The 21513-nt window shown below is 38.6% G+C and overlaps 1 protein-coding gene and 1 long non-coding RNA gene across 2 annotated transcripts in view; one reads left to right on the top strand and one right to left on the bottom strand.

The window, feature by feature from the left end:
- Window positions 1–21513, top strand: part of CCDC30 (coiled-coil domain containing 30) — a 126509-nt gene that overhangs the window by 953 nt on the left and 104043 nt on the right. The window contains 5 exon segments of the mRNA XM_017873228.1: window positions 885–1004; window positions 3664–3740; window positions 9439–9485; window positions 9487–9606; window positions 19971–20220. Of these exon segments, the coding sequence (XP_017728717.1) occupies window positions 885–1004; window positions 3664–3740; window positions 9439–9485; window positions 9487–9606; window positions 19971–20220 (614 nt within the window).
- Window positions 16125–21513, bottom strand: part of LOC108530379 (uncharacterized) — a 131775-nt gene continuing 126386 nt past the window's right edge. Inside the window, exon 4 of the long non-coding RNA XR_001885818.1 lies at window positions 16125–17134. This is a non-coding gene — a long non-coding RNA (uncharacterized LOC108530379). The remainder of the gene's footprint in view (window positions 17135–21513) is intronic.

The following is a 21513-nucleotide window of genomic DNA, read 5'->3' as shown; positions in this document are numbered from 1 at the left end:
GCAATTTTCAGGCCGACACACATTTCTAGTATGTTGAATTCTACCTTGTTCTGAACAGCTTTGGAAATATTTGCTCAACTGCACTAAGTTATATATATTAATTATATATATGTTATATATAATATATGTATAATTTTAAAAAATTTAAAAAATACACAATGGAGAGGGGTCTGCTGCTTGGTGATAGTGTGATCATCAAAGAAATTGGCTCAATTTTTGTTGTGTTCCTAAGTTCTATTTTGATCTTAATTGTATCTCCTAATAGGTTTTTGTACATAAGAGAAAATTCACTTTGGCAAGGCTGAATAGAGTAGATATTAAAAGTAAGGGATTTAAGTTAGACTTGACTTAGAATCCCAGTGCTGACTGTGTGAACTTGGACAAATTATGTAACATATCTAAGCCTCACATGTCTCCTCTGTAAAAATAATGTAATAATAATTCTAATCCCATAGGGGTCCTAGAAAAACAAAATGAAATAATGCATCTAACATACTTACCATAGTCTCTGACATGTGGTAATTCCTCAATATAAAGTAGCTGGTATCATTATGACTCCAATTTTTATTATTTTCAAATAATTTGGAAAGATTTCAATAATGCCTTATATTTGATAAGTGATTAAATTTTATAAAATACTTTCAAAATCACATTTTATTCCTATTGTGATGGCTATAATGTAAGTAAAACAAGTGTTACTACATTTTACTATTGTGTAAATTAAGTCTTGGAGAGAAAAATGTATCTAATGAGCTATAAACTAGTTTTCTTAGATTCATAAATCCCCTGGATGATTTCATTATTGAGTTAGAAAATTATCATCAGAATTTGTAGGAAACACTGCTATTATATAAAAAATTATTTATGTAAAATGCTTTTTACAGATCTTGAAATGAGCCAAGAAAAAAATGAAATGTTTGAAAGTGAGTGGTCAAAAGAGAGAGACAGAGAGAAGCAGTTGGCATCTGGTCTTGACGTTGCAGAGAAGCCCTTGAAAGCTGAAAGTGAAGTATTACCATTCAGGAAGCTATTTTCTTCTTGTTGTAGTTCTAATTTAGGGATTTCATGTTATCATTTTAAAACGAAGTATAACTGTACGTCTCAGCTTGGGCTGCCATAACCAAATACCACACACTAGGTGGCTCAAACAACAGAATTTTATTTTCTCACAGTTATGGAGGATGGGAAGTCCAAGATCAAGGTGCCAGCCGAGTCAGTTCCTGGTGAGGGTTCTCTTCCTGGCTTGCAGATGGCTACCTTCTTGCTCTGTCCTCACGTGACAGAGTGAGCAAGCTCTGGTGTCTCTTCCTCTTCCTATAAAGGCACTAACCCTATTGGATTAAGGCCCCACCCTTCTATCCTCATTTGACCTTTATCACCTCCTTATCAACCATATCTATCTCCAAATACAGTCCATATTGGAAATTAGAGATTCAACAATATGAGTAGGGAGGGAGAGCACAATTCAGTCCATAGCACTATAGAATATGTGTTTCTATAATAATAATGGGGTAGCTCTGTTGTTTCTCCAAGCTGAGTTCTAGCACTAATCAAAGAGTCCTTTATTTAGCAGATGTTTGATTGTTGTAGTGTTGGGCTTATCTCTCTTATAGAGTCATGGACTTATCTCTCGTTTTAACCTCTTGTTCTGCCATCTTGGAAAGATCTATCAGGAGACACAATCAGCCTATATTTTGAAAAGAGACCTGGAAGTGAGTTCATAGAAGTCGAAATCAGTAATTTAGAGGATAGTGACACTCAATCAGTTTATAGTTTGCAGTGCTTCTAATCTCATCCTAATGACCTACAGGAATTTTCAGTGAAATAAGATAGGAAATCATTATCATTTACCCTCTTCCCGTGGTTTTGGGAGGCCACCCTCTACCTTCTTGCCTTTTGTCTAAGCCTTTCTAATCAGCATTTACCTTCCACTTTGACTTCAAGCCTTCGGGAAAATACCAAGCAGCTCCTCTCCTAAAGTAAATTTTATATAACCTATTCCCTTCATTGAGCACCACAGACTGACTCTCAACCCAAAGTCTTCCACCAATCAATTAGTGCATATCCTGTGTCATCAGTGTAAAAATCTGATAAAAATCTGCATTTAGGCTGGGCATGGTGGCTCACGCCTGTAATCCCAGCACTTTGGGAGGCCGAGGTGGGCGGATTACCTGAGGTCAAGAGTTCGAGACCAGCCTGACCAACATGGAGAAACCCCGTCTCTGCTAAAAATACAAAATTAGCCAGGCGTGGTGGTGCATGCCTGTAATCCCAGGTACTCCGGAGGCTGAGGCAAGAGAATCGCTTGAACCTGGTTGCAGTGAGCCAAGATCACGCCATTGCACTCCAGCCTAGGCAACAAGAGCAAAATTCCATCTCAAAAAAAAAAAAAAGAAATCTGCATTTAGCCAAAGTGTTTTCTCTCATGGATATATATTTTTAAAAATCAAGCTGGGCACAGTGGCTCACATCTGTAATCCCAGCACTTTGGGAGGCTGAGGCAAGAGGATCACTAGGAATTCGAGACCAGCCTAGGCAACACAGTGGGACACTGTCTCCACAGAAAAAAAAGAAAGAAAAAAAAATTTAAGTTAGCCAGGTGTGGTGGCATGTGTCTGTAATCCCAGTTACACAGGAGGCTGAGGTGGGAGGATCACTTGAGCCCAGGAGGTCAAGGCTGCAGTGAGCTGTGATTGCACCACTGCACTCCAGTGTGGGTGAGAGTGAGACCCTGTCTCAAAAAAGAAAAAACAAAAAAAAAAAAACAGAAAGAGAAAAAACATCAGAGGATTAAAGAAAATCTTGGTTAATTAAGTCACTGAATGTAACTAAATAAGCATAATTTGTAGTTAGGAACACAGAGTTTAAGCTGTGCATCATGGCCCCCTTATAGTCCCAGGTACTTGGGAGGCTGAGACAGGAGGATGGTTTGAGCCCAGAAGTTGAGGACTATAGTGCACCATGATCATACCTGTGAATAGCTACTGCACTCTAGCCCGGGCAACATAGTGAGACCGCATCAATATAAATAAATATATATATTTTTAAAAAACCACAGAGTTTAAAGTCAGACAGATTTATGGATTTGGAATCTCAGCTTTATACTTCCTGGCTATGTGAATTTAGCAGGTCACTTAAGATCTCTGAGCCTTACTTTCAACAAATCCCTTATAAGGTTGTCAGAACATTAAAGGTAAACCACATAGCACTTTGTTCTATAAACGGTACTTCTAAAAAGATACATTTTAGAAACAGATAATATAACTATTGGCAGTCGTTGCAAGCATTGCCAAAGAATTTACCTGTATATAAGCCTTGCTTAATGTAGGAAGGACTCTAGAAACTAAATCTTTCAACCTGTGAATGATAGAAACTAAGAATGCTCAGTTTATTTAATTGATTTAATAATTGATTTAATTGATTTATGTAAATTTTGTTTTAACCACTAAGAAAGGCATCCATCTGCCAGAAGGATAGGTTGGAATATTTAAAACAAAAAATGTGTCAGGAACATTTCAAGATTCATTCTTAGAAGTATTATATCTTTTATGGGGAAAAGAGTCTTATTTTGTTTCACTAAATGTCTTCATTTCTTAATTAGGAATTGCAAAAATCAAAGTCAGAGCTTATATGCCTTTTATAATGAAGTTCACAATCTTCCAGGGGCATCAGAAAGCAGAGACCATTTTTTAATAGCATGTGACCTGTTACGAAGAGAGAATTCTGAATTAGAAGCAAAGGTGAGACTGAGTTAGGTATTTAAATGTTCAATATTTAACGTAGCTTTTATGAGGATAGGATATAAGGAAATTAATTTTAAGCATCAGATGATTTGGGAATTGGAGTTTCTTCTATTATTATAGCATAAATTGCCATATACTGCCATATACTGTGGATTATGAGTCAAGCTATACGTCAGGATAAGTATTCAGACTTCAACCAGTACTTGGCAATTAGGATTAATCTGCAAATTTTTTTACTTTAAATCAGCTTCCCACCAACTTAATTTTGGAGCACATATTATAGTGTAAAATATTTATTTAAATGTCTTCAATTTAAAAATTTAGGATCAAAGCATCTTTCTGTAATGTAAAAGATTTATTTAAATGTCTTCAATTTAAAAATTTAGGATCAAAGCGTCTTTCTCAGTTATACTGAAAATTGGGCTTAGAATTAGGAAAATGTTCAAATATCCTGATTCAAGCTTGTTCCCTAAGTTTAAAAATGGCTTCCAGGGAGATTGCTTGCGCCCAGCTGTAGTGTGCTATGATTGTGCCTGTGAATAGCCACTGCATTTCAGCCTGGACAGCATAGTGAGACCCCATCTCTTAAAAAAAAAAAAAAAAAAAAAAAGGCTACCTGACCAGGGCAAAGAATTCTCATCTAGTCCAATACTAGACCGAAAGGTTGCCTGTATAATTTCTAGAGTCCCACCTATTAGGTTATCACTATCACCTTCTGGCTGAAAATTCCCTTCCTCAATCACTCTTTTGACCTAAACTAAAGATTAAGGAGCAAAGTCTTGAATACAGCAGTTAAAATATATTAGGCCATATTTTAATGTCATATGTAAGGTGAATAACTAAATCAAAGCCTAATTTAAGCTATGTGTAGTTACCCCAGAAAATCAGGAGCAGGTTGCTGAGGGATTGGGACATAGATCAGATAGCATGTGACATGGGAGGGAAAGGTCCAGAACATAGGGTCTGCTGCCTGGAAGAGTAGATATGTAGAGCTTAATATACAACTGAGCCTTTTTTGTGGGACCTTGTCAGCAAGGTAAGTTATCATCATGTTGTACAGTTAAAGGACCATGCCTTTTAAAACATCATTGACAAAGTTAACAACAGATGAGCTGAAATGAGAAGAATATCATATAAAATGAAGAGATCCAAATCTGCTCTTCTGGTAATCTGGGTCTCCTTTTTTCTTAAACTTTTTATATTGAAATAATATCAGACTCACAGAAAAAATTATGAAAGTACAAAGAATTCCCATATACTTTCACTCTTCCAAATGTTAACATGGTATCATGTTTACCTTATCACTGTCTCTCTTTCCCTCTACACACACACACACACACGCACACATATAAGGTTTTTTTGTAAACCCTTTGAGAGTAAGTTGGAGACTTAATTTCCTTTACCCTTAAATATTTCCATGTGGGTTTACTAAAAACAATAACATCTCCTATTACCACAGTACAAGTCTCAAAATCAGGAAATTGACATTGACACAATACTATTATCTAATCTATAGCTCGTATTCAGATTTTACCAATTATTCCCCTCTATAGCAAGAGAATAACTTTTTTTCTATCTGAGATCCAACCCAGGATCATACATTGCATTTAATTGTCATGTCTCTATAGCTCCTTCAATCTGCAAAAGTTCCTCAGTCTGTCTTTGTGTTTCATGACTTTGATATTTTTGAAGAGTACTGTCTTAGTTTGGGCTGCTATAACATAATACCATAGACTGGGTAGGTTAAACAACAAATACTTATTTCTCTCAGTTGTAGAGGCTGGGAAAAATCAAAGATCAAGATGGCATATTCAGTGTCTGGTGAGGGCATTCTTCCTGATTTGCAGACAACTGTCTTCTCATTGTATCTTCACATAGCCAAGAGCAGAGAGAGAGAGTACAAGCTCTTTCCTGTCTCTTCTCATAAGGGCACTACTACCATCATGAGGGCTGCACCCTTGTGAATTAATTACTTGCCAGTGGGTCCTCCTAATACCATCCCATTGGGGGTAAGGCTTTCAACTTATGAGCTTTGAGTCAACACAAACATGCAGTGTATAACAAGACCATTGATTTTGAAGAATGTCTCTTAATTTGGATTTCTCTGATGTTTTCTCACAATATAATTCAGATTACCCATACTACAGAGATAATGTTGTATCCTTCTCAGTGTATTTTATCAGGAGATATGACATTTTTTGTTCTATTGCTTATGATATTAACTTGGATCATTTGGTTAAGGTACTGTCTGCTAGATTTCTCCACTACAAAGTTATTACTTTCGTCTTTGCAATTCATAAATATCTTTTGGGGAGATACTTTGAGACTATGTGTTATGTTTCCCATCAAACTTTTACTCATTGAAAGTTTCTATTTTGAATCTTTGATTTTTAAATTATATTCTAGTCTTTCTTCAGAATATAGAGTGCTTTAGACTTAAAGATAGTCTTGCTAAAGAAGTTGTATGTATTTGCTGAAGCCCCCATTTTACAGGCTGTCATTTTGTTTGGGTTACAACATCTAGACTCATACAGAATTTTAGAACTGAAAGGAGTATTATCATGTAGGCCAACTCCTTCAGTTTACACATAAGAACACCAAGGCCCAGGGATATTAGACTGCTGCTGAGTTATGTGGTGATTCTCAGCCTATGCTCTTTCTACCCTAGCCTAAGACCTCAATCAGAAAGTGGAACCATCAGCTTAATTCTTATGCTACTTAAACATGGCTGATTATTAAACTGAGCTATATCACTAAGATACAATTTTGGTAGGAAGAAGTCTGGAACAGAGTTGGTCCTGTTCCACAATATCCATGTCATGGAGGGTCTGATGGCTTTAACTTTCTTTGTTATAAAGAATAAAGCTTCTACTCACTTAAGATATACACTACTTTGTCATGTGAGAATTCAGAATACCTAGAAAATGCTCTGTGTTAGTGTCACCATCCTCTTCAGAAACCCTCAGCAGCTTTCAGTTTGCTATAACATCAGATCTAAACTCCACTGTTTTATCTTTTTTTTTTCCAAGATGAGGTCGCTCTATCACCCAGGTTGGAGTGCAGTGGCAAGATCATAACTCACCTCCCCGTCCTGGCCTCAAGTGATTGTCCTGCCTCAGTCTCCCAGCACCACACCTGGCTAATTTTAAATTTTTCTTTAATAAAGACAGGGTCTCCCTATTTTGCCAGGCTGCCTTTCTTTACTTCTTAAGAGACTAACATTTATTATCTGTAATGTTTACGTTTTTATAGTGACCACAAAGATTAGTGATTAAGTAGCATTTTGGAGTATTTTTTCCTGCTTACAAAAATAATGCAAGCTCATTAAGAAAATTGTCCTTTATGTTCCTTTATAATCTGACCTCTCCCTTCAATCTTGCCTTATTCCTTCTGAGTAGCTGGGACTACAGGCACCTGCCACCATGCCCAGCTCATTTTTTGTATTTTTAGTAGAGAGGGGGTTTCACTCTGTTGGCCAGGCTGGTCTTGAACTCCTGACCTCATGATCTGCCTGCCTCAGCCTCCCAAAGTGCTGGGATTACAGGTGTGAGCCACTGCAACCAGCCTTCTTTTTTTCTTTTTTCCCTCCTTCCGTCCTTCCCTCCCTCCCTCACTTCCTTCCTTCCTTTCTTTCTTTTCTTTTTTTCTCACTCAGTTTTCCAGGCTGGAGTGCCGTGGCATGATCTTGGCTCATTGCAATCTCCGCCTCACAGGTTCAAGTGATTCTCATGCCTGAGCCATCCAAGTAACTGGGGTTGCAGGCATGTACCACCACACCTAGCTGATTTCTATTTTTAGTAGAGATGGGGTTTCACCATGTTGGCCAGGCTGGTCTCAAACTCCTGCAATCTTGCCTTATTCCTGCAGCTCCTTACTTTGTAGCCTCTATTCCAATGAAATCATCCTTCTTACTTTCCCTCAAATTACTCTATACTCAGTTCTACGTCAGTGCCTTTGACCATACTGCTCCCCATGCTTAAAATGTGCTATTTGTAGTCTCTTCTCTTATCCATGTCTTCCCAACTTCAAAGGACTAATTCAAGACCAACCTCCCATAGAAAGGTTATAGTCCATATGAAATTATATGGATTTTATGAGATTAGAATCCATTTTACACACTGTAGTTTCTCTTCAGAGAATTGAAAAGGCATAGGAAACCAAAGGGATCTCTTCAACTTAAATTGATCTTTATAATTAAGTCCATTGTGTTCTTAGAATCAAACATGTAGAAGCTTTGCATTTTCAGACAGCCTCAGGATATGAGTCAGGCAGGCTGTTGTCTACCTTAGCATAATACTTTGATGGGGATCCATTTTCCTTTCTTATTTTTTATTCCATTCTATTTGTTTGTTTATTTGGGTACAGACACAGGGTCTTGCTATGTTGCTTAGGCTGGACTCAAATGCCTGGCCTCAAGCAGTCCTCCCACCTCAGCCTCCCAAAGTGCTAGGATTACAGGCGTGAGCCACTGCACCTAGCCCATCTTCCTTTCTTAAACTCATTCCCCACCCATCCTTTCTAATCCCTGAAGGAAATGTTTTTTCATTTTATATGAAGATATAGAGTAACCTTACAGGAAAGGAAATCTTTAGAATCTGTTTGTCAAAACAAAACAAAAAGACTGAACAAATGATTTGCCAAATCACAAAAGGCAGTGACTGTCAAAGCATCTACTTGCAGAGTTACATGGGAGGCTTATTTAAAGTACAGATTTCCATTCCCCCCTTCCCCCGCCCCAGACCACTGATAGTGAATCTCACTCAGGGTAGGGGCTACAATATAAGATTGCATTTTCTTTAACAAATATTTTATTTTTTATTTTTATTTTTGAGACAGGGTCTCACTCTGTCATCTAGGCTGGAGTGCGGTGGCCTGATCTTGACTCATTGCAACCTCCACCTCCCGGGCTCAAGCCAGTTTTCCATCTCAGCCTCCTGAGTAGCTGGGACTACAGATGCACACCACCACCATGCCCAGCTAATTTTTCATAGAGACAGCGTCTTTCCATGTTGCCCAGGCTGGTCTTGAACTCCTGGACTCAAGCAATCCGCCTGCCTTAGCCTCCCAAAGTGCTGGGATTACAGGTGTGAGCCACTGCACCCGGCCAAGACTGCATTTTTAATAAATTCTTCAGCAGATGCTCTTACATCATAGTGATTTGAGAACCACTGTGGAAGAAAGTTCTCTGTGAGATATATCTAATATTCTTATAGATATAGAAGATACCTCTGTAAGATATAGCTAATATTCTTTCTAATGTTTTCTGGCAGCAATATATTACTGCTTTTTATTATATATTATTGCTTTTGTGAATCAATGAAGTACATTCAAAACTTGAAAACAAAAATGTGTGGTAATAGTGTAAAACTCTGTAGATCACATATTTGTGCTTGTTAAAAGGTATAACCAAATGCTAAACAGCACTCTGACAGCTCAACCCCAGAGACCAAAAATACCTTTTTTTAAAAAAAAAAATGGGAATTTATGTACCCTTATGCCTATGGTTAAAAAAATTGATTAAGTTATATAACAACTGCAAAGTATTAAATTAAGTTGGAATCAGACTTTAATTAGGATGTCATTTTATATTATATAAGCCAATAGTTAAGCATTTAATGAAATCAGTATACTTTTTTCACAACTATAAATAAAAGTATGTAAAATAGAATATTTGTCTTTTCAGTTAATTTTGCAGGTCTTGAAGCTTTCACAAGGATTTGCACAATTAAATCATTTTACTCCTGGGGAAAACTGCACCTTCTAATTTAATTACAAGTGAAAATATCTGTAAAGATCCTGAGTCTAATGAACCAATTTTGGAAATAGAAATTCAAAGCCCAAAGGAAGAGAGAGAGGAACTCTGGTAAATTGGGAAAATCCTATATCACATTAATTATTCGGAGGGGGTATATTTTATTTGGCTTGATCATTGTAAGAATTTGATATTCGACTGGGCACAGTGGCTTAAGTCTGTAATCCCAGCACTTTGGGAGACTGAGGCGGGCAGATGGCTTGAGCTCAGGAGTTTGAGACCAGCCTGGGCAACATGGCAAACCCCATCTCTACAAAAAACAAAATTTAGCCGGGCGTGATGGTGTGTGTCTGTAGTCCCAGCTACTCGGGGGGCTAAGGTGGAAAGATTGCTTGAGCCCAGGAGGTGGAGATTGTAGTGAGCCATGATTGTGTCACTCACTGTACTCCAGCCTGAGCAACAGAGCCAGACCCTGTCTCAAAATAATAATAATAATTTGATATTCATTTCCAAATTATGTGAGTGGAAAAATTAGTTATAAGCATTCTCCCAAAAGTTTGTCTTTTGATATATTATTACATTTTAAAACTTTTTTCCTGCTTTTAAAGAACAAGTATATGCGGCGTGGCACAGTGGCTCACGCCGGTAATCTCAGCACTTTGGGAGGCCGAGGCAAGTGAATCACCTGAGGTCAAGAGTTGGAGATCAGCATGATCAACATGGAGAAACCCCGTCTCTACTAAAAATACAAAATTAGCTGGGCGTGGTGGTGCATGACTGTAATCCCAGCTACCCGGCAGGCTGAGGCAGGAGAATCGCTTGAACCCAGAAGGTGGAGGTTGTGATGAACTGAGATCGTGCCATTGCACTCCAGCCTGGGCAACAAGAGTGAAACTCTGTCTCAAAAAACAAAAACAAAAACAAATATATATATATATGTGTGTGTGTATGTGTGTGTGTGTGTGTGTATCTCCTTTTATTAGAAGATTTAGAAAGCATGCAAAAGTATAAGGAGATTATAACAACCGTTAATTCTCACCCAGGAAAGATGTTAACATCCTAATTTTTCTTTCTTTTTTCTGTATATGTACACATATATGTGTATATTTTTATATAATTATGACTATATTCTGCAGAGTTTGTTTTTTGCTGTCTCTAACATTGCATTTGATAATTTTTTGACCACTTTTCTCTTATTTATCTGTCTCTCTATCAATCTGTGTGTCTATCTATCTTGTTAATTTTGCCCTCTAGCTCCTGTACTTCTACTTTTTTAACCAAAAGTACCTTTCATGGAAACACGAGGTTTTGGCAAGTGCACCACTCTTCTTGGGCACTTAAGTTAATAGCTGCAAACAAATTTTGTCTGGGAAAAAGTTTAGAACTAAATAATCAAAAGGAAACGATGATGTCCATTTTGACATATACCATACTAAAGGATACATTCATCAATGAAGTGAGAAAATATAGTCTAGGTGTAGACAAATTCATGTTCTAAATGTTTGTAAATGTTCTAAAGATAGAAGGAGATTGTTTTGCCAGTTTGAGGTTCCTGAATATTATGCCCTCCTAAAAGTTGCTTTTAACGTTAGAGTAAGCTTTGAGTCCAAGATTCACAATCATGAAACCTAGTTGGAGATGTAGGAGAGCATCTTGGAGAGATGATGGGGAAGGCGTATGATAATGGTCACAAAAACAGAGAGCCAAGCAGCCACATCACAGCATTTAGGTTTACTGTAGGGAAAAAGAAAGTCTAGTTCTTGAGCACTGGAACAGTGTCTTACAGGATTTTTGAGGAAGATTGTTCTAGTATCTCTTTATTAGATAAAATGGAGATGGAAGATAGACCAATTAATCTATATATGAGTGATAGATGAAGAGATGGTTGCCTACATTGAGTAAGTGGCAATGAAGATGAAATGGTCAATCTGAAAGTTCTTCAAGAAGGAGCTGACATAAATAATCAAATCTGACAAAAGTCCACCCAGGTGATTTGGGGTAATTGGCAGGGATACTTGCCTTGGGGAGCAAGGATGTAGCTTTAATTCATCTAGGGGTGGGAAACCTTGCCATAAGAAAGATAATGGCCTTCCCTCTTAAGAACTCCTTGATGCCACCTGTTTCCAGGACTTGGTCCAATCTGCTTCCCGTAACTGGGACTCTGAAAAGTCTAGGTATCTGCCATCTGCCTCCTTCTCCTTTTTTTCTCATAATGTTTTCCTACTTGTTTATCTCCTATTCCTCTCTTCACAGCCTTCCCTCATCATGGGTTCATAACACAACCACACTCAGCAAGACACTGTGATTTTACTATGTGTCAGGCACTGTAGGTAGGTACTGAGGATATAAAATAAGACACAGTTTCTTATCCTTATGGTCCACATAGTCTGATAGAGAAAAATGGTTAAACAAGGCAGTACTGGGTACTATGGGAACACAAAGCATGGGCCCTGGCTCAGACTAATGAATCAAAAAATATTCTTAGAAAAAGTCTGAGTAATCAGGGGCCAAGCAAAAAGATGGGAGAATAATTTTCAGGGGAGATATGGCGCGTGCAAGAGAAAGCGTGATTTGTTTGAGGCCCTAAAAGTGACCTCTATGATGCTGTAGCATGGAGTGTGAAGAGAGGAAATGGGGAAGGGAATGATGAGAATGAAGAGGCAGGCAGAGGCCTGATAATGAAGGGACATGAAGACCTGTGTTAGGGAGTCTGGACAGTAGGGAACTACTACAGAGTTTGGTAGCATGGAGACAATGAAAACAGGCTAGAGAACCTGAATTTATTTGGCTCATCTGTCTTTGAGAATAGATGATATTCTTTAGTAACATTCAGTAGTTTAGTATAGTCAACAGAAGGCAGTTGGATTTATCCAGGGTTGAGGTTTTGCCACATGAGTGCAGTGGAAGGACAAAGGGGTAAGAGAGTTGACCATTTTATTTAGACAGTGATTGAAATAATGAACTCTAAACTCTATATTAGATTTGGAAGCAAGTAAAAAAAGGACTTTTTATCAGTAAAACTGATAGAAAAAGAGACAAGGAATTGCAGATACTATGATTGCCCTGGGACCAAATAATATACAAAGGAAAAGCTGGAATCCAACATTTAATTTTAATATTTCAGAAGTGAAATAGTTGCTGCTGACAACTCATGATATGGTCATGCAAGTAGTTGGCAAAATAGGAGAGATGAGAAGGTAATTAGAGAGAAGAAAGAAGCGATGCCGAGGCATTCATGGGTGGTCTCTATGGGACTTGCAATCTTCCACTATAATGGCAGGACTCGGGGTGAAGAAGGTGACAGGGAGCCATGAGCCAGAGTCTTCAATTGAAGTGAAGTAGCAAGTGGTACAGCATACCTAGCATGGTCTCATGCACACAGAAGCTGCTTATAAGCCAAGTTGATTGACTGATTCTTACAGTACATTTCTTCTACTAGATTTTAAGCTCCTTTAAGGTATTAAGGTAATGGGCCATGTCTTGTTTTTCTGTTTATAGTGCTGTTGTCATAGAGTAATGGACTCTTAGAACTGGAGGCATCTTCAGGAGATCTTCCAACTTAGCAATTTTCAAACTTCTACTTCCCAAAACTTTAGGAATTGTGCAGAGGGGCCTCAGAAATTACCTTGTAAGATGAGGAAAGACTGATGAGTGGGACTATTGAGCCCTCCATTCCCATTTCACCCAGAGAAGCTCCACTTTTATGTCTCATATATTGGGTTTTGTGTAAGATTTTTAATTTAACAAAGGGTCCACTGCTAAAATAAGTTTGAAAACCACTGATATTTAGCTAAATCTTTTTTCACAAATGAGGTCTCTGAGACCAAGAAAACTGAAATGACTATTTCATTCACAATCACATACATAGCAAATTATCTGCAGGACTGGGATGAGGACCCAAGACTCCTAACTCTGAGTCATGAGAAGTACTACTTTATCTACTTTGGAGAGGATGTAGTCACAAATATCCTAAGGGCAAGAAGGTCTTGGGACACTTGCGTTCTAGGTCACTTTCTCAGAAAATGAGCTTTATGGTGCTGAAAAATTGCTTAGGGCTCAATCTCTCTATATGTATAACATGAGAGGTAGGGTGGGAGGAACTCTTCTAAGCCTAGCCTCTCTTGTTCTTGACTATGTCTCCAGTGTCTAGAACAATGCCTGACACAAAGTAGGTACTCACAAAATATTTGAATAAATGAAATTTTCCCCCTACTCCTACTGTGTTCAATGGGTGTATGATTGCACTATCTTGCAACTGAATCCAAAGTTGGAATTCCGATGGCAGCCCCAAACTTATAGAACCCAGCTAATCTCAACCTGTGCCTGGGCCAGAACAGCTGGTGGCTTCCCTTGACCTCCATGAGCTTTGTTCTTTCCAACATACTCTCATTCACTATTTCATTGCATCCTTACTACCTTTATCAAGAATTGTTTGATAAGTGTTCAAGTCCATTTTAATTTCAAGTTCAACTTGATTTTTACTCACTGTCTCCTCCACAGACTACCAATGTATTTTTCCTCCTCTTCCAAACTATTTCTTCCCCCGTCCAATCTGTTCAGTGACTAGCCCCTCCATTTACACAGCTGATGAAGCCAAAACCTAGGAGTCACCTTTGATTCTTCCCCACATCTGTTCCACCAACACATCCTGTCACTTCTGCCATGAAAACATAAAATATTGAATCTGTTCACTTCTATCTATATTTCCACTGTAACTACCCTACTCCATAGCACTGATGTCACTCATCAGGACTGTTACGTATCTTCCTCATTGGCCTCCCTGCTTCCGTACCCTCCTCCCAATCCATTCTCCATGGAGTAACCAAATGGTCTTTTTTAAATGCAAATCGAATAATATTGTTCTCTCTCTTAAAACCCTCTCCATGGCTTCCTATTGCACTTAAAATCTAAACCCTTACCATGACCCATAAGGCCCTCCACGACTTGGCCTCTACCTCCCTCCTCCTCATCTTGCTGCCTTTTAGATCCTCCAACTTTTAAAGCACATTCCTGCTTCAGGACCTTTGCACTAAAAGTTTCCCCTGTTCAGAATAGTCTTCCCCCAGCTTTTCACGTGGCTAACTGCCTCTCAGAGTGGTAATTCCTAACTGCCATGTCTAGGAAAATCATAACTCCTACTTTCCAAATACTCTGCCATGTCACCTTGTTTGTGCCTTCTCGTAGTCTGTAATTATCTTATTCGTGTGCATGTTTGTTTTTTGTCCTCCTCTAGATGTAGGCTCTGTAAGGGCACAGACCTGGCTGTGTTGATCACCCTTTTGAATCCTTAGTATGTGGAGTAGTGCTTGTCATATAATTGATATTCAACATATATTTGACAAATAAATGACTGAATCTGTTTCTTCCTCTGTGGGAACAAAGTTTCATCATTAGCCACCCCTATTCTGTTCTACTAGGCTTTAATTCACTTTAATGATATCTTATACTTGTAGGTTTTCAAAATGCCTTTACATTTTACTTCAAAAGATCCCAGAAAGCTTATGAGAAAAGAAAGGCCATCTTGCAAATGAAGAGATTGAGACTCTGAGTGATTCTGCCTTGTAGAACGTTACGTAAATAGTAGGTGGAAGATACAGGACTAGCGCTCATGGTTTCTACTGTACTGTGCTCTTTCTTGAATCTGTATATGTTTGAGACTGCTATGCATGTATGCTACTAGAAAAGGAATAGGATAGGGATGCTGCCTAGATACCTCCCACCAGCTGAAGACTGGTGACAATTGCAAAAGTATTGAATGATGTAAAAAAGCAGAAGCGGGGGGAAGGGAGGTGTTTCAATAAGAACTAGGTAATAAATTCTTCCAATTAAAACTTAAGAACTGCAACAGGAGGAACCAAAAATTTGAGAGTCATGGTGGATTTTCCAGTTCCTAAGATACAGATGTGCTGGCTATAGGACATGTTCTCAACTCCATATAATTTTTGGCTGATAGTCTGTTTTTGCCCACACAACTTTAATGCAATACTGTTATTATGTGAACATAATAATAAAGTAATACATACTATTAGGTATTACTTTTAAAAAATCTGTTCAGCCTTCCTTTGGTTTCTAAGTATACACATTTTCTCTTATATCTTTTGAAGGATAAATTCTGGTGTGTGTGTGTGTGTGTGTGTGTGTGTGTGTATGTGTGTGTGACTGGATCTTGCTGTGTCATCCAGGCTGGAGTGCAGTGGTGCCATCACAGCTTACTACAACGTCGACCTCCTGGGCTCAAGTGATCCTTCTACCTCAGCCTCCTGAGTAGCTGGGACCACAGGCACATAGGCACATGCCATCACACCCAGCTAATTTTTTAAATTTTTTTGTAGAGACGGGGCTTTCCCTATGTTGCCCAGGCTGGTCTTGAACTCCTGGGCTCAAGTGATCCTCCCACTTTGGCCTCCCAAAGTGCTGGGATTACAAGCATGAGCCACTATACCTAGCCAAATTCTGTTCTTTTTGGGGAGCATTTATTTTCATGGATTCTTGTCCTGTTGAATCAATATCAGTTAAATATTAAATCCCTGTATTCCCAGGTATTGCTAGTTCTCTTTAATTTACTAATTAACTGATTCATGTGAATGCAATTTATTTATCCAGCCCATTAATAAAAATGTAAAATGGCATTAGCCCAGAATTGTATCCTGGAGAGCACTGCTCATTCCTTCCAAGTCAGGGAAAACTCCTTGACTGCCATGTGCTCTGAATGTGGCTGTACAGGCACATCTCATGGACCCACCAAAGAGGAGGGACACTTAAACCTTATCTTTAAACTATGGAAACATAACAAAGGCCACTTGTGTTCTTCTATAAGGAAATTAAATTGGTCTGGTTAAGTCTGGTCTTTATACAGTCATTCATTCTTCTTAATGTGACAAATGAAGCACCTTCATATATATTAAACTTAAAGGACCAGTTCATGGATTTTCCATTTTCAAATGGAAAATATACTTTAAATGAAAAGATTTTAAAATTATTTTGAGGTAATTGCAGAAGGAAGCATTCCTTATTACAGCTGGTGAGGGTGGGAGTTCCTGTTCTCCAGTAGCCTCCACTTACAGCACCTGGCTGAGAAGGGGAGGAATGCCTTGCAACTTCTCTTCACGGGGCTGCCACTGATACCACAAGGCAGGTGGGTGGGGGTGGCTTATTGTGCTAGGTGGTGGCCTCCTCTGACACCACCCCAGTGGAAAGGGAGAAGTGTGCCTCCTCACTTCCACGTGGGTTGGAATTCCAAACTCACCACCTGGTCTCCCTTCACACTGCAGGGTAGGGGAGCTCTTTACTATCTGGCAGGGATAAAAGTCCCTTATACCTACTTGACCTTCTCTGACACCACCCCAGTCGAGGAATTGGAATCCCTTATTACAGCCTGGTGAGGGTGGAAATCTAGGCTCCCAATTTGGGCTTTGCTGGCATGAGTGGAGGTGAAGCCACAGTTTTTTCTGTGATGTTCAGCTGGAGTAGGTAGGTGTTGTCCAAAATTGTGTTTCTTCCTTGGCCTTTTCTGATGCTTTGGCTAAAGATGGCAGACTTTTGTTGGGACTTTGTTGTTGTTGTTGTTGTTGTTGTTGTTTTTGCTTGTGCTTGTTGACATTGTCTGGGTTGCTGTCTTCTTCAGCTCCAACTCAGGGATCTGTGAGGCAAAAAGAACACCCAGGAAACTCACAGCCATGTCATTCCTTGGGTCTTGAGTTCCCTAGCTGGTCTGCCTTCTTCTCTCCACCTTTCAACGTCTTTTAATGTTTGTTTTATATATAATGTTCAGGGTTTTTAGTTGTACTTAATGGTAAAATAGGGGAAAGTGTGTCTACTCCATCTTTTCAAAGAAAAAGTACATTTTCTCCATTTAAAAAAAATATGAAACTACTAGATACAGTGGCTTACACCTGTAATCCAAGCAACTCAGGAGGCTGAGGCAGGAGGATTGTTTGGGCCTGGGAGTTCAAGGCTGCAGTGAGCTATGATCGCCTCACTACACTCTAGCCTGGGTGACAGAGTGAGACTCCACACACACACACACACACACACACACACATACACGGTATACATTTGCATTTTCCCAGTCTTAATGTGTGTCTAGCTTCCACTGGATATAAGAAACAGAAAGGGGTTTATAAATGATGGAAACTTTCATTGTTGTTTTATAAAAAAAATTTTTAAGGCATTTTACCCTTTATCTCATACTGTTTTGCATCATTTGAATAATTGTCTTTTTAAAACTGCTAAATTCAAAATAAAATATTTAATTATTTTCTTTATAGTATTAGAGGAATTTTAAAAGGAATAAAGCGCTCCCTAGATACAATTTTTCTCCCTGTTCCTTTCCAGCTTTTTCTAGACATTTTCCCATAGTGTGTATATATGTATGTATGTACACACATGAATACATATATATTTATTGGGTTTTGTGCCACAATTTTACTTTGATAAGTGGTTTTCATGTTTATGAATACTCTTGAGGGTCACTTTTAAGTTGAAGCATCTTTAATTCTTTTAGCCATTTCCATATCTCTGTTTAGTATGAGCATTATTGTAGTCATCTTTTTTCTTCTTATGAATTATTTTATTGCAGTAAATTCATTCAGATGCAATTATTCAAAGAGTATGAACATTTTTATGACTTTGTGTGTGTGTGTGTGTGTGGAGACAGAGTTTCCCTCTATCGTCCAGGCTGGAGTGCAATAGTGCAATTTCGGCTCACTGCAACTTCTGCCTCCTGGGTCCAAGAGATTCTCCTGCCTCAGCCTCCCAAGTAACTGGGACTACTGGTATGCACCACCACACCTGGCTAATTTTTTTATTTTTAGTAGAGACAGGGTTTTGCCATGTTGACCAGGCTGGTCTCGAACTCCTGACCTCAGGTGATCTGCCCACCTCGCCTCCCAAAGTGCTAGGATTACAGGTGTGAGCCACCACACCCGGCCATGGCTCTTGATGTGTACTGCCAAATTGCTTTCTTGAAGAATCTGATCACCAACTATAATCTATGAAGCATGCTGTGCTAGGTTTCAAGGTACTCAAAACAAAATTTAAGATTGAGGGAATAAAAATAAAACCAGCATATTTGTGTTCATTCTCCTTGTCATCTACACTCTCTAATCATTGAAGGCGCATTCTCTCCTCTTGGTTTCTGTGACTTTCACTTCCTCTGCTTGTTCCTTACAAGTTTTTAGGCTTCTCTCTAGGATGATCTGCCTCCTCTTACTTCTCCCCTTCTCCCTGGTTCATTTTATCCAATCCCAGTGTTTCTGTTCACATTCTTCTGTGTCTGTGTCCTCACCACAGACATCTCTGTAGTCAGTCTATGGCCACATTCCCCCGTGTTGGTCTACCATCCACTTGCCCATTTGCCCAAGTCAGAAATCCTGGTGTCATGATGATTCCTTTTTCTCCCTTACCTGCCACATCCAGTAAATGACAAACCTTATCAATACTGTCTTTTCAATATCTCCAGAATTCATCATAGTTCTATTTATTGTTATTTATTACATGGATTATTACAACAGTTTCTCAAATGGTTTCCCTATCACATGGCGTCTAAATAATCTTTCTAAAGCACCTTCTCTCTTTTACTTCGGGGTTTTACATATCTTATTTATTAAATCATTTTGGAACACCTTTGCTTGTTCATGTTCTCATTTATACCAACACCCACCCTCCCCAACATCCATACGTACATGCAAGTACATACACACTCCTTCCTCCCTTTACATTTGTTTAGCTTGTGCCTACTCATCCATCAGGCCTTGTATTACTTACTACTCATTTCTCACTAAATTGTAAGCTCCTTGGGACTGAGATCATGTCCTCCTGAAGCCCTAGTGCCTGCCAAAGTGGCCAGTGCTTATTAAAATCATTATAACCTGTGTCTGCTCAATGCCATACTAAAAGTTGAAAAAGTATAAAACTCATTTAACTGGTGGTTTGGCTGTAAATGAAAACCTATGATGGGTCATCTCCCTGAGTGTAAGTAAAAAATATGACTCATTTGTGGGTTTTCTTTTATTTTTTATTTTTTGAGACAGAGTCTCACTCTGTCGCCCAGGCTGGAGTGCAGTGGCACAATCTTGACTCACTGCAACCTGCACTTCCTGGGCTTAAGCGATTCTCATGTCTCAGCCTCCTGAGTAGCTAGGACTACAGGCGTACACCACCACACATGGCTAATTTTTGTATTTTTAGTAGAGATGGGGGTTTCACCATGTTGGCCAGGCTGGTCTTCAGTATCCTGACCTCAGGTGATCCGCCCATCTTGGCCTTCCAAAGTGCTGGGATTACAGGCGTGAACCACCGTGCCTGACTGACTTATGTTTTTAAAGTTTATTTTTAAGAATAAGATGACTGCTGTGCTATAGAATTCAGGTTGAAAATCTTGTTTGCAATACTGTCTTGACTTGTAGCTTTTTTTCTCCCGATTCTACTACTATAATAAGCATTTTGATAGATTGTATTTTTATATTTGCACCAAGTCCCAAATTAGGAGAAAGAAAGCAGAAGGAAATTCCAGAGGAGTCAGTAAAGGAGGGCAGTTTTCCAAGAGAGGGGCAGAAGGAGGAGGGCTCACAACAGAATCGAGATATGAAAGATGAAGAAAAAGAACAGCAGTTGACCATGAAGCCTGAGGAAGTTGTGAAGCTTAGAGAAGAGCTGAGCCATATAAATCAGAGCCTCCTTCAGTCTCAGAGCTCTGGGGATAGTTCAGATGACAGTGGTGCCCAGGTAGGTGCTATAAACACACACCCTGACTGGGTTCGTTTCCTCTGATTGGCTGTGAGTATCAGCATCATTTTAAATACCATCTTTCATATATATAGTTTTTTTATTTTTGTAGGTACATAGTAGGTGTGTGTATTTATGGGGTACATGAGATATTTTGATACAGGTATGCAATACATAAAAATCACATATGGAGAATGGGGTTTCCATCCCCTTAAGCATTTATCCTTTGTATTGCAAACAATCCAGGTACACTCTTTGAGTTATTATATATATGTGTGAGCAATATTATAACCATGGCCTGAATAATAACAAAATAGCAAGTAAAATCTGAACTAAGTCCATCGGTTGATGCCCTTTATTATAAAATGTTCGTAAACTCCATCTAAGCTCAGCAGGAAAATTGCTGATTGACTGTTGACATCTGCCCTAGCCAGATGGGATTGGGGATGGTAGGATGCACCACATTTTCCATTTCTGGTATGTAGCTTAGTAGACAGAGTACTTCATTTTAGTGAGGAAAAGACGACAGACATTTTATTATTTTAATTATGGCTTTTGCTATTTTACTAGGGATCTGCCTGTAGGAAAAATAAAAAGAGCTGTGACTACAGCCACATTTCGGTTCTTATACCTCAATTTTACAGGTTCTCTCTTATACAAATTAAGATTTCCCTACATACACCTTTCCAGAAATTATTTTGAGATCCACAGAAGGGAGGCCTTTGTACTCATAAGTAAACCTACTGCAGAAGGCTGATAATATACATTTGAAAAGTGATTCAAGTATACATTTAGAAAAAGAAAGAGGAGCAATAAAGGAAGTTAAAAATATATTTGAAAGGATTCAGATACAGAGTTTGAAAACTAGACAAGTCACAGTAAACAGGGAAAATATATACCTATAAGGAGATTTAGATACACCTGTAAAAGGAAAAGGAGTCACTGAGTTTGTTCAGAAGACCAAAGGGGAACACGACATCAGATATTTAAGAGGAGATTACTTTTACAGCTCCAGATAGACATTGGTCAGTGGACACTGGCCAGTGTGGGAGGCTTGAGCAGAAGCTGAACACTGTGATCACAAAGATTATCAAATATTTTCTTAGCCAGTAGTCTTCACTCTATTGCCACAGTAGGAACGAATTTGTCATTGGGACCAGTATTTTATGAAGTTCATTTGTACTTAATGTTTATTTTATTAAAATAAATTGTTAAAAATTTTAAACAATAAAATATTTAAATAATTAAATAAAAGATTTTATTTATATTAAGTATATTAAATAAAATGTTTTA

Source organism: Rhinopithecus bieti, unplaced genomic scaffold (genome assembly GCF_001698545.2).
Source record: "Rhinopithecus bieti isolate Rb0 unplaced genomic scaffold, ASM169854v2 scaffold_6907, whole genome shotgun sequence".
Lineage (NCBI taxonomy): Eukaryota > Metazoa > Chordata > Mammalia > Primates > Cercopithecidae > Rhinopithecus > Rhinopithecus bieti.
This window is presented reverse-complemented; position numbering and strand designations above follow the sequence as displayed.